This window comes from Syzygium oleosum, unplaced genomic scaffold (genome assembly GCF_021117445.2).
Source record: "Syzygium oleosum isolate NSW1041296 unplaced genomic scaffold, Sole_v2.1 Sole_v2.35, whole genome shotgun sequence".
NCBI classification, from domain to species: domain Eukaryota; kingdom Viridiplantae; phylum Streptophyta; class Magnoliopsida; order Myrtales; family Myrtaceae; genus Syzygium; species Syzygium oleosum.
Genome location: NW_026607519.1, coordinates 1774505 through 1789088, shown reverse-complemented (window position 1 = coordinate 1789088; position 14584 = coordinate 1774505). Strand labels below are relative to the sequence as shown.

Below are 14584 nucleotides of genomic sequence, written 5' to 3'. Positions count from 1 at the left end.
ATGTGGTCTAGTGTAGCTACAGACATGCTTTAGTCAAGTCCAAAAAAATTAAAAATCTCATCACAGATTCCAAAGCGATCGCAAAGAGGGCCGAATTAGAGATCTACCAGTCTTCATCTTCAAAAGGGAATTATGAAAAAGGAGAGCGGTGCATTGCAATTGCATGCATGACCATTGACTCCTGTGTTTTGGTCCCATAATGTCATGTAAAGTGAAACATTATGTTCCATTTGCAATAGGACTATAGGTTAATAACTAATCAGTAAATAGTGGTACAGTTCTTGAATTTGAAACTATCCGTTCATTGTTCGACTGTTGTCCTCTAACTAGATAGTAGATTTTACTGTACCAATATAATATTGAATGTACACGAAAATCTTGTGTATCAATTCTTGAACTTTTTCAAGAAAACCTAACACAGACTATAATCCATTTGAATGCCCGTTTCATATATATATATTAGCACACTTAAAATTTGTTGAGATGAGAGCACCTGTCAAGAGATCAGTCAGATGCTCAAGTAGACATAAGAGACTAATATTCCAATCGAAAGGAGATATTGCCCATTTCCACTTGGTAAATCATACTGAGAAGAAGAATAAAACGGAAATTATCGTTACTTATAGAAGCAAGCAACTCAAGCATAAACGAAGGAAAAAAGCTATATAATATAACCATGAACCTCTACACAGCTTCGGTTACAAATTAGAGAACACTAAAACCTAATGATTAGCATCTTATCAAATACACACAGTTAATACAACAGGAAATATTCAAAAGCATGCTATTTCTGTTTTTCTTTTTTCTTTTTTGGCTACTGTTACATGTGGATTTCGTTTGAACCCAACAAGTTAAACACAAGAACAGACATGTAAAACCCAACAGCAACATTCGGGGAGAGATTAAATGATTCTAATTAATTTCTTTGTTTCCCAAGCTATCTTTTTTAGCTTTTAAATTGTGAAACCCTTGAAAGACTTACTCTTTTTTTTAATATTCTGTGTCTCTCTAACATCCGCAGCTAGGGCAAAGCAGTGTATTGAAACGCTTGACCCGATCCTTTGCTGTTCCAGTTGCCGGTATTGTTGTTGTCGTTCCCGTTACTGCTGCTGTTGGTCGGGCTCGGCGTTGTAACTGATGCGTACGCGTTCCCGAAGAACCACTCCGTCACTGAGGAGCCTTCCTTTCTCGAGCTACCTGTAGCGTCCAGATTCTGGAACAAGACAGGCTGTCGCAAGTTCTGCGGCTGATCCTCGAAAGGTGAGGTGGCGACGTTGATTGACGAGGCGACATCGCCGCCGTTGTTGGCCTTGGGATTATGGTTGTTGTTATTGTCTCCGCCGAACAGCATAGCCAGCCTCTGCTGCTGCAGCTTCCAGTGCAGATCCTGGTTGATCGAGCTCAGCGACTCGATGGAGGATGCAAGATTGGTATCAACCTTCATCGAACCGCCTGACTCCTGAAGTGCACCGGATGTAGCAAACCCCGGAGCAGCCGTGATGAAGGGAGGGAGCGCGTGATAATTGTTGAACCCAAGAAGAGAGCCGCTGGGACCCGCCATCGGGTCTAGAGAGAAACAGGTGGTAGCGCTGTTAGTAGCGGCGGCGGCGGCCGTTTCGATGGCAGATGCATCTGAAAACGAAGAGAACTGGCCGTAAATTCCAGGGGCTGGAGGGTTGTGATTCTGAACCGCCTTAGAGAAATTAGAAAGCCCGCCGAGCTGGAAATCCACGGCCGGGGACAAGCCTTGGAAGAGCTTGAAGCCGCCGAGCTCCGGGTGGGGTGGGGCCGCCGGCACGGAGTAGTACTCCTTAGGGTCGCCCGCCCCGCCGGGGAAGAGCCTGGACGAGGCGGAGGAGGGCTTAAGCTTCTTGTTCTTGCGGCAGCCGCCGCCGATCGGGACGTTGCGGAGGGCGCCGCCCTTGGTCCAGTAGCGGCGGCAGGTCTTGCAGAAGTGGCGGGGCTGGGTGAGGCTGTAGTTGTTGTAGTAGCAGAACTTGGTGTTGGACGACTCGCACCTCGGGCACTTTAGGGCTTGCTCCGGCGGCTTCCCGGATGACGGGGACGACGCTGCCTTGCGCGAGACGGATCCCGGGGCGGTCTCGTCCTTCTCCGCCATCGGATGTGGCTTCGGCGGAGCGGTATCCGGTGGAGCCATTTAGTTCTGTAGAGGGAGAGTGCGGGAGGGAGAGAGAGAGACAATCTAGTTAAGGTGGATGAAGGGTGTATTGGGTTTCCCTTGGGAGAGGGAAAGAGGGAGGGAATTGAATGGTTTCATGGATGGAGTTAGTGAGAAATGAGTAGAGAAGGAGAAGGAGGAGGAGGAGGAGGAGGAGGAGGATGAGGAAGAAGATGAGCTCCTGTGAACTTCATCAAAGAGAGGGTTGTCCCCTTGGTGGCATATGATTAGAGCGAGACAAGAAATATATAAATATATAAATATGATTTTATAAATATATATAGGACAAATTAAGGAAAAGCAGGGTGATCGATCTGAAACTGATTTGGCAGTGTAAAGGGATCTGCGACTAGCTTTAATAATTGGGATGCATGGACAAATTTTTAAACCATAGTGAGACAAAAAGTGAAGGTGATCTAATTCGGATTAGAGCATTTCTCTCTTCTTCTTTTTTTCGATTTCATCTATTGCGTCCTTCTATGGTGAGGTGTCATTTACTTCAAGTAAGAGGGCAAAAACTTATTTCTAGTAAAATAAGACCTAATTTAATAGTAACTTTCTATTTTTCAAACGGAAAATGAAATTACTTCGTGTAGTAAAATGTAGTTATAATCGGTAACATCATCTATTTTGTGGTATACCACATTATATCCCTACTAAAGTGAGTCTATTTATCGGTAAAATTATTTGTTCGCAATAAATTTTGCTCATTCATGGTTAATCCTGTAAAAATCATATGTTCGTAATATATTTTATTTGTTTGATTTACCACTGCTTACCGTAAATGTAACCAATTCTTGGTAAATACAAGTTGGTAGGTAAATACAAGTTGTTCATGGTAAATACATGGCAACTGCAATTTTTTTTTTATAAAAGCATGTTCTTTTTGGTAAATGCAACATGATCTTGGTAAATACTAATTGTTCTTCATAAATATAGGCGTTTGTTTGTGGTAAAAACTACTTGTTTTTATATATATGCGAAAAGATTTATCTTGAACGAATAGAATTTATCAAATATGATTTACCAACGGACAAATAAAGTTTACCACTACTTGTCGTAAACATCACTTGTTGTCGGTAAATGCAAACTATTGTCAATAAATGCAAGTTATTCTAGGTATATAGAAGTTGCTCTTGGTAAATACAAAATATTCGGGGCAAGTGCAAGTTTTTACAAAAGTAGGTTCAATGGTAAATGCCTCTTGAGTTTGGTAAATACTAGTTGTTCTTCATGAACATAAGTTGCTTCTGCACAAAAAAATTACTTATTCTTGACAAATTAACCGTGGGAAAAGAATGAATAAGATTTATCACTATTTTCGTAACATGACATATTCTCGATAAATGTAACTTGTTCTTGGAAAATGTCAGTTGTTCTAAGAAATTAGAAGTTGTTTTGGTCAATACTAATTGTCCGTGGTAAATGCAAGTTGTTATGAAAAGCACGGTCTTTTTAAGGGGTCATTTTTTTGTGTTCTTGTGTATTTCGGTAGACCATCTTAAACCAACTCTCAATTTGGTCAACCAAGTGAAAGTAATTATTACAATGAATTTAAATCTGTTACAACTGATAAGTTGTCTTACCAAGAGGGCATTTTTTTTATCGAAAAATAAGCATAATTACTGTATATTAAATTATTTTACCAATTAAAGGATTGTTTTAATACAAGTTTCGGCTGATCGAGAGTGCAACTTGGTTGATCAGACCTGAAAAAAAGACAACCGGTTCATCAGGTAAAAGAATTGAAGGTCCAAATCTTTGTGTTAGGAACGCGAATCTTTGAAGAGAAAATATAGCGAAGAAGACAAACGAATTTTCAAAATCAAAAGGGGAAAAACTACGGTGCTGCACTAGGCAATCTCTTCAGTATCAATATCAGTATCACATTTATAAGTTTCATGGTTACAACTACAAAAGATATTGCCCCGATATATGTAAGGAGTCTAATGGAAATAACATGTATGCCTTTAGCAGTAGTAAATAAAGCTCTATTCTATGTTTCTTATATGAAAGTTACATGTATGCCATTAAGAGTAAAAACTTTTCTCTTTAATATTACTTTCCTCTATCAACTTCACAATTCCATCAATCTCCCACTTGGATGTTGATCTTCAAAATGGCAATAGTCTTTCATAGTCTTCACGTCTTTGTTTCGTCCTAGTGCGGCAGCCCCCTTATCTCTAGACATGGAGGCCAACTAAGGCAATAATCACAAACTCAGTTTCTCAGTGGTGACAATCTTTATATTTATTGGATTTTCAACACCAAGAATCTTCTTCAATATCAATGTCTCATTATATATCAGCGGACAAATATGATGATACTTCAACTCATGTACTTTGTCTTTGAATGAAATATCGGGTTCATTGCAAGACAAATAACAATCTGACTATCACTGAAAAGAATACTGCTATCCCACTCTTTGCCTATCTCTTTCAAAGAAAATTTAAACCAAATCATCTCTCGACCAGCTTCAGATATGACAACATACTTTGCTTCAGTAGTTAAGAGAGACACAGACTTCTAAAGTCTAAACATCCAATTGATTGTAGTGCCACCTAAGGTAAAAACATAACACAAGGTGCTTTTCTTATTGTCCACGTCACCACCAAGATTTGCATCCACAAAGCCTTGTAAAGTTACACCATTTTTCATAAAACATAATGACATACTTGAAGGGCCTCTCGGGTATCTTAATAGCCAATTTATAGCTTTCCAACGCTTTATTCCTAAGCTAGCTATGTATTTGTTCACAACTCCCATTGCGTGAGCTATGTCTAGTCTGGTACACACAATAATATACACCACATTGCCATAGCTGACCCATAAGACACCTTAGCCATAGACTCTTGCTCTTCATCTGTCTTTGACGATTACATCTTCGAGAGCTTGAAGTAACTTTCTAAAGGAGTACTTTTAGGTTTTGCATTCTAAACTCCAATTTGTCTAGCACCTTTTTAATGTACTTTTCTTGAGATAACTTTAGAATTTCTTTGGATCTATTTAGTTTGATCCTCATTCCAAGAATTTGATTTGTTGCTCCCAAGTCCTTCATCTCAAACTCTTTTGGCAATTGTTGTTTTAGTATGTTGATCTCCATTATGCTAGATCGTGGAATGAGCATATTATCCACATAGAACATCAAAATAATATAGTAGTTATCTAATTCTTGAAGTAACAACAGTGATCCAATTCACATCTAGTAAACATATAACCGCACATAAATGTGTCAAATTTCTTGTACCACCATCTAGGAGCCTGTTTCAAGTCATATAAATTTTTCTTCAGGTTACAGACATAATTTTCTTTTCTAAGAACCTGAAAACCTCATGATTGTACCATGTAAATATCTCTAAGTTACCATGGAGGATTGTAGATCTAACTGCTCTAGAGTAAACTCTCAGCAACAATAATACTCAACACTAGCTTGACAGTAGTCGATTTCACAATTGGAGAGAAAATCTCTGTGTAGTCGATTATTTTCTTTTGTTGAAAACCTACCTTGCTTTGTATCTCTTGTTGCCATCAAGTTCTTCTTTGACCCAGTACACCCACTTGTTTTGCAATGCCTTCTTACCATTTGGTAATTGAGTTAACACCCAAGTTATGTTCTTCTCTAGTGAATCCAACTCATCCCACATTGCTAACTACCACTTAACATAATATTTAACTTGCATTGCTCCTAAATTTTTTTTATAATTCACCAACGTTGGTCAAAAGCAAATAATGCAATGATGAAGAATACCACTGTACATGTTTAGATATTCTACTAGATCTTCTTAGAGTGGGTTCAAGTGTATGTGAAAAATTTTAGGATTTCTAATTAGAACACTCTTAAAAACCCCATCCTTTTCAATTTCTCTAGTCTCCACCATTTGTTTCTTCACACTGGATTCTACCACATATATGTTCTTATACAACTTGTTTTCATTGAATGTAACATCTGTAGTTGTTATTATTATTTATTTTGTTCATCCCAAAACGTTAACCAAAATAATCATAACCATATTCTGTGAAAAAAAAATTATTTAGCTTTTGCATCAAGCTTATCTCTATTTTCAGAATATATGTGGACATACAAAACACAACAAAAACCTTTCAGATATGAGAGATTCACTTTGTTTCCACTCCAATTTTTCTTCTGGTAGCTTGAAATCAAGCGGAATTGAAGGTCCTCTGTTGATAAGATATGTTGCTATGTTAATTGCATTTATCAAAATGTCTTGGGTAATCCTACTTGCATCCTCATACTTCTTGCACGTTCATTAAGAGTTCTGCTCATCCTCTTAGCAATTCCGTTTTGTTGCAATCTGTTGGCAACAATTCTTGTCATCCTGATCCCATTCTCCGCACAAAATTGTCTGAACTCGTTTCTATCATATTCACCACCATTATCGGACCTTAGACATTTAATCTTCAAGGCAGTCTTATTATCCACTTTAGCTTTCCATCTCTTAAAAGTAGCAAACACATTATATTTGTTTTTCAAAAAAATAAACACATACCTTCCTTGTGGACTTTTCAATGAAAGTGACATAGTAGTGCGAGCTTCCAAGAGAATGCACACGGGTTGCCCCCCACACATCTATATGCACCAACTCTAATTTTCTTTTCTCTGGTTCTCTCCCAATCTTCAAAAAATTGACACATTTATGCTTGCCCAGAACACAATCTTCATATAGACCAATACCTATGGACTTCATATCAAGCAGTTTTCCCTTTGATGCTAACACCTTCATCCCTTTTCCCTTATATGTCCAAGCCTGCGGTGCCACAATTTGGAATTAGCTTCCGACTCAGCAACAACTATGATTTCTCTACTGCTTTATGTCATGTACAATGTTTTTGACTTCGTTACCCATGCTACGACTAAAGTACCTTCAATTATTTTCCAAGAGCTATAAAAAATAGTTATATATCCTTTGTTGTCTAATTAACTTATAGAGATCTTATTTCCATTAAGTCATAGAACATATTTGACATCATGCAACTTCCATTGATACCCATTAGTAGTTTTTATGTAACATCACCCGTTCTCATAATATGCAAAGGTTTATCATTAGCAAGATAAACCTTTTCAAACTTTCCAACAACAAAATCGTGCATTAATTCTTTGCATGAAGTAGAGTGAAGCAATGCACTTGAGTCTAAAATCCAAGACTCAATCCGACTGTCAATGCTCAAATTAAAGTATCATTGTCAAGTGTCTCTTCAAGAGTTGCATTCACAAATTTCTCTTCCTCTTGATTTCGATCTCGATACTAAATTTTCTTCTTTGGGGCTCTACAATCTCATCTTAGATGGCCTTTCTTTTTGCACTTCTGGCAAATTATTTCACCACGAGGTCTCGATTTATTTCTCCTTATGGACTTCGATCTATCACGATACTGGTTCCACCCTCGTTGATTGCTTCTCCCTCTGCCTTCGGTATTTAAGGTTGCACCCGAAAATTCGCCCGACGTTCTTCTACAAATTTCCTTGCTAAGAATCAAATCTCGGATTTCTTAAAGGTTCAACTTTTTCTGACTAGACGAATTGCTCACTACCGTCACAGGTGCACTCCAACATTCAGGTAGAGAATATAACAAAATTAAAGCTTTTACCTCATTATCGAATTTTATTTATGTTGAACTCAACTAAGTTGTGATCATGTTTTATTTGTTGATGTGATATGTCATAGAAGCACCTTTGTTCATTTTCAAATTGAAAAGACAACATATTAAATATACCTTGTTTGATGCATAAAGCTTCTCATACATGTTGGACAACGCCCTCATCAAATCCTCTGTTGTCTTCTTAGTGACAATGTTGAAGGAAACTTCCGTGCAAATGTGAGACGAACCACACCCAGAGCTTGTCGATCGAACAATTCCCACTCTCCTTGCTTGATCGAATCTAATTTCTCTATCAATAGAGGCTGATGGTTCTAATACAACAAATCCTCGATTTGCATCTTCTAAAAATCAAAGTCCTTGCCATTGAACTGATCTTTCTTCACCTTCCCTTCGTCCAATTCATTGCTCCCACTATTTCGTCAAACCAAGCTCTAATACCAATTGTTATGAACATGAATATTTGAATATAAAAAATAGAGAAGAAGACAAACGAATTTTTCATGGAAAACTTATTCAAAATCAGAAAGGAAAAACGACGGTGCCGCACTAAACAATCTCTTCACTGTCAGTATTAGTATTAGTATCAAAGTTACAAGCTTTAAGTTTACAAATACAAAAGATATTGTCCCAATAGATAGCACGAGTCTAGGGCATATATAATTATGATAGAAATTACATGGATGCCATTAAGCTATATTCTCTACTTTTACATGAAAATTACATGTATGCCATTAGTAGTAAATATTCCCAACTTTAATATTACTTTCCTCTATCAGACTCCACAATTCCATCACTTTTGTCATTTTATTTAATGGCCAAAGATTCAACCTCATCATGGGGTGATCGAACCGTCGAATGCCTCTTCATCTATCTTTTTCTCTCTCTCTTTTTTTTTTTTAAAGAGATTCGTGGTTATCGGCCCATGAAAGAGATTATAACTTTTTATAAAGTGTTAGGCGAACTCTTTACAACTGCATGCTCTACAATAACAACACCTTATAGCTGTTTTTAGAAAGCTGTCTCACCTACCATTGAGCGGAGCTGACAATTCATGTCGTGTTGTGTTAATTATATTGTGTCGAACCATGGTTATAATACAAATATGGCTAACACGACCGTGACACATATAATAAATGTGTCGAACTGTCTCAAAACTAATACAAGACATCTAATAAAGCGGGTCACACAACATGACATGAATAACATGATGCCGAATGTTGACACAACACAACATGTTAACCTATTTACAATGTTAATTGGTGTACATAACAAACACGTAAAATAAGTTTATGCATGATAACTCCTGTTAATACATTTCTAGACAATATGAGTAAATTCACTTTATATTAATTTAAATTGTAGGTTGAGTGAGTATTTCTTATGTTTAATAACTTTTGTATCCCTAAACATGTTTTGATGTTATCATTTTTTTTTTCAGATATGTGTTATTTTTATAGACTTCTAAAGATAAAAAAAAAGTTTTTAAATATGAGTAAGAGTGTTAAAAAGTGTCTAATTGTGTCGTGTTAGATCAAATGAAACTGTTCACTTAAACATATCGATTCTTGTTTGTCGCTAGTGTTGCTGCTTACGATAGTCACATGATAAGCCTAATATTTCCTTCGGTAGTAAGACTAAGATCCTCCTCCTCCCCCTACCCCTGTTCTTTCTCTCTCTCTCATGGTCTTAGATTTGTTAGGTCTGAGATTGTGCTTGCCACTTTAGTGACAATGGTAGTGCGACCACTATGTTGTGGGCACACTCTCAAGGTGACATCATTGCCCGACCTACGTGACACACAGTCACATTAGCAATTTTTCACAAAAATTGATTGGAATAACTATATTGAAATTTTGCGTGAGTTCTAAGATTAAATTAACAAAATTAAAAAATTTAAAGTTAAATGACATCCGTATAGTAAATATATGATTGATTCGATAATTTTCTCGACTTTTTAAGGTTGAAATAGCCAAACTCACCTCCCCAAAATCGAATTAATGTTCCTTCATACACGAGAAGAAGACGACAGAGCACAAGAACGGCATTCAATGGATGGATGCATTAACATGACTTCCATAGGCATGGAAATAACGCCCTAGCACAACAGAGGTCCCGAATGACGCATCCAGAGAAGGTTAAGAAAAAAAGAAAATGTAAAGGCCAAGTCCTGACGTGATGAGATGTGATGTGATGGAATACATGGTAACGTGAGAACTGAAAGCACAGAAGCAGCAGGTGCAGCAGTCGGTACGTTTGTTAAGCGGGAGGAGAGAGAAAGAACTCACAGAAGCAGCGAGAGCCAGCAGCAGTATTAGTAGCAGTGGTGGTAGGGCTCGAAGCAGAAGCAGAGAGCGAAGGCAGGCGAAACAGGGGGCGGCAGAATCTGCAAAGGCTCGGTCTCTGCCAGTTTCGCAGGGGCAGGCTTTGTCTATTCATTCTCTCTCATGTCCTTTTGCCTCCCCCCCGGCCCAGACCTTCTCATTTCCTGGTCCTGCTCTCTCCAAACACATAGTTTGGATTTTTTGTCATTTTGCGTCCTATTCACTTTCACGCCCCACCCTGTAAGTTAAACGAAACCCTCCTATGTATGAATGGCCGGTATATCTACGGATGACGTGACGACAGAACCGATCACAGGTTTATGATGCACGATAATTTCGTTAAAAAATGAGTTAATACTACGAAAAACTCAAAATCGGTATATTTATGATAAATTTAACCTCTGTTAGTTTCCGTTAAATTTTACTGTTAAATTGATAAGTTAGATGATACATGATAATTGACAGGTATACCAATTTGAGATTTTACCTCTTTATTTGTCACATGTTTATTGATTTATGATTTTTCGTGAGATTAATCCAATTTAATGGAGGGTAAATTTGTCACAAGTGGATAAGTTTAGGGTTTTAGTAGTTAAATTTGTCACAAGTGTATCAGTTTGAAGTTTTTGTAGTAAAAAAATCAATTCAAGGTAAATTTATCACAGGTACACCAGTTTTGAATTTTTCGTGGTATTAATCCTTAACAAATTATTATTAAAAAAATTGGACGTGCATTCTGCTTCGTATAATGCAATCAAATTTGATAACTTCAATTGGAACAAGGAGGTTTGAACAACCTCATCTTTTGCGAGTCCTGGATTTATATTCAACCTCCCATGCGTATGCTTGAGATAGTTGTTACATTATCGGCTATTGTTTTTTCCTAGAATCCTTATTTATATTCAATCTATCGTAACTTGATTAAGTATTGGAGTAGAATATTGTGCACACATTTGAATTGCTATTTTGGTTATGATTATTAGAAGACATAGTAGTTCGTTGTAGTAGTTGCATAGTATACAGTGACAATTGAAGTGCTATTTAAAAATCACATAATCATGTTTTCCTCGAGAGTACCAAGCACATTGAAATTGATTGTATATCACTTTGTGTGATACCATGTACTCCATGATATAGTTCATCTTGTTTTTACTTCATCTACTGATAAGATTGCTGAAATCTTTACCAAGCATATCCTTTAGGCATTTATTGGATCTCTTCTCCAAACTCCAATGAACTAACCGCTTCAACGTCAATTTGAGTTTGAGGAGGGTGTTAGGCATAATTAAGAGATTATGCATACTTTTCTCGGTTGTGTACATCCCCCTTGTCCCTTGATTATGTATCTACTCAATTGATTATTCCTAATATTCTAAATTATGAGAGGATGGTCTGAATATCTCATTACCTTTAATAGTCTCATTATACAGTTTATAAATATATACTTATTTTACAATATGGAATATATCTAGAGGTTACTCGTTCGCACACTTAATCCACGAATACATAGATTTAAACACGACCAAGTCTTAAGCTCTTTAGTTGTCTCTCATTGCCATCTTCAAATAGTTAACCCCCAGGTTTGATGTAATGTTATTGGGGCTAAGGGAATTTCCAGTTCAGAAACTAGAGTTCACCCGTTCGAATCTCACTATCTACGTGCACACTCTCTAGGTTAAAGCCTGCACAACTTAAAAGCGTGGGCTTAACCGGCTCTGGGAACTTGCGAAACGTTTTATAAGCCTTTAGATAGCCAGGTTTGCAAATCCGTGCCCCTCGGATTATAAAAAAAATTGTCCATTGAGGAAAGCTCAATCTCACCAGCCAGTCCACAAGTACCACTTCAAAGACCTCCATTGAAATGGCAATTCATGCCCAAGATAATAAAAAGAGGCAGTACAAAACGGTCGTGGTCGTCTTTGTCATATTTATGATGCTTGTTTGGACTATGGGGAACAGAACCGACTATCCAGAGTTAAATAAGCCACGGGGAAGTCTGAAATAAGCAAACCAAAGATCACGTTCTCTACATACACACAATATTTAATTTCCAAGTACGAAAATTTTGCATGCCTTGGCACGCAGAGCGATTTTAAGTACGTCCTTTCGCCATCAATGTTAAAATAGTGCACAGACAACAAGCATAATGTTGAGGGCCATGTTAACATAATGCACCATTAATTGCTTACATAGGCTTACTTCACGAAAAGTTTGACATTTTTGAAATATATTTTCTAAAAAGTTATTTTTCAGGAAATGATAATATTTTCCGATGTTTTGTTCAAATCTGAAAATGAATTGGAAATTATTTTTTGTCTTTTGAAAAGGAAAACTTGCTTTTATTTTATTAAATAGACATTCACTGTTCGATGCTAATGACTTGGGCACGGGTACCGTGGTGCCAAGCCTGGCCTCTATAACCCCGGTGCGTGGGTCCTTGACACTCTTGGGCATTCGCTTGGGTCCATCGAGGCCGGGCTCGGGTCCATAGAGGCCGGGCTCGAGATCTCGATGCCCAAGCCTCAGTTCTTGGAGGTTGGGCCTGGGTCCACAAAGGCTAGGCCAAAAGTCCCTAATGCCTAGGTTCATGAAGGTCGAGCCTAGGACCTGCCTCGATGGACCTGTGTTTGGGCAGCATGTATCTAGGCATGGACATCATGTTCTCAAGCTTAGATGGACCCGCACTCGGATGTTGAGGATCTGGTCAAGGGCATTAGGGTCGTGGGCTCGGCCTCTTTGGACCTAGGCTCTCCTCCATGGACTTGGGTGTGGGTGCCGGAGAGCCGGGCAAAGGTACCAAAGTCTTGGCCTCAGCCTCTATAGACCTAGATCTAAGCATTAGGGATCAGAGCACTAGCACTGATGTCTCGAGCTTGACCTTTGTGGACTGTGGCCACGACACCAGGGTCTATCGAGGCCGGGCTCGGGTCCATAGAGGCCGGGCTCGAGATCTCGATGCCCAGGCCTCAGTTCTTGGAGGTTGGGCCTGGGTCCACAAAGGCTAGGCCAAAAGTCCCTAATGCCTAGGTTCATGAAGGTCGAGCCTAGGACCTGCCTCGATGGACCTGTGTTTGGGCAGCATGTATCTAGGCATGGACATCATGTTCTCAAGCTCAGATGGACCCGCACTCGGATGTTGAGGACCTGGCCAAGGGCATTAGGGTCGTGGGCTCGGCCTCTTTGGACCTAGGCTCTCCTCCATGGACTTGGGTGTGGGTGCCGGAGAGCCGGGCAAAGGTACCAAAGTCTTGGCCTCAGCCTCTATAGACCTAGATCTAAGCATTAGGGATCAGAGCACTAGCACTGATGTCTCGAGCTTGACCTTTGTGGACTGTGGCCACGACACCAGGGTCTAGGGTTCGGCCTCGATGGACTAGGGATCAGTCGCCGAAGACCCAAGCTTGAGTGTCAGGGACCTAGGCACCGGCACCAGGGTCTCGAGCCCAGACTTGGAGGAGTGAAAGCACGAGCACTAAGGTCTCAGGCCCGACCTCCATGAATTGGGGCCTGAGCGTCAGGGTGCTGGGCATGGGCACTAGGGTCTCAGGGTCAGCCTTTGTGATCATGGATACCGGTGTCCCAAAGCTTGACCTCTATGTACCCTGGCTCGAGCATTGGGGAACCAAGCACGGGCACCGGAGTTTCGGGTGTGACCTCTTTGGCCCCGGGCTTAGCCTTGATGGACTCGGGCTCGGTCCCAACCTCTAGACTTGGGAACGGGCATCAAGGTTCCCATGCCTAAGTGCAAAATCTCTAGTTTATGTGTCAATGTGTAGTCATATTTTGAAAAATGATTTCTAATTTTTTACGGAGAAAATCATTTTCTTGAATTTAACCATAGATTTTTCGTTGATTAGGAAAAAAATTTCCGCGAAACAAACATAGGCATAAAATGACATTGAGTCTCAGATTAATGGCACCATTTGAAAGTTATAAAACCTTTAAAAAAAAATTTGGTCAAATAAAACCTTTAAGATTCAACCGATGTGTTTGGACAAATTTGTAATATGTGAGACCACGACCGACTGTTTTCACACTCACCCTCATGCATAGGCTAGACTTTAGCCTAAGATATAGCGTGGAAATATATAATAAGAGAGACAAATAATGGATTTAGAAAGATTTTAACTCAGAATATTTTGCTCATATTATTAGATGAGGATGTTGTTAATATTTCAATATTCTAACAAAATTGAATATAGTTGGTCAACTTTATGGTTATCAAAATAATTCCTAGATTCCAACCCATAAAAAATACTAGATAAAAAGAATAATGTAGAATTTTATGGAGGAAAAATAGACATCTCAGTTATGAATTTTAATCATCCATTATATAGTTATGGTAAAACCCTCTTTTCTCTCACTTTTCACTCTTTTCAAAGAAAAAGTTATCAAATAGGTTAAAGGTTCCATTAAGTTATCGTCTGCAATTTTAATCCACCACCTAATTCTTCTACTCGCGAATT

The 14584-nt window shown here is 38.8% G+C and overlaps 1 protein-coding gene across 1 annotated transcript; it reads right to left on the bottom strand.

Annotated features, from left to right (window-relative positions):
• Window positions 1–642: 642 nt before the first annotated feature.
• Window positions 643–2374, bottom strand: LOC115676795 (dof zinc finger protein DOF5.7). The gene has a single exon (XM_030599797.2). The coding sequence runs from the start codon at window positions 2156–2158 to the stop codon at window positions 1022–1024; it is 1137 nt and encodes a 378-aa protein (XP_030455657.1). The 5' UTR covers window positions 2159–2374; the 3' UTR covers window positions 643–1021.
• Window positions 2375–14584: the final 12210 nt, after the last annotated feature.

What these genes read in the sequence shown, in the direction of transcription:
- LOC115676795 (XM_030599797.2), bottom strand. Translation starts at nt 2,158, where the DNA reads ATGGCTCCACCGGATACCGCTCCGCCGAAGCCACATCCGATGGCGGAG.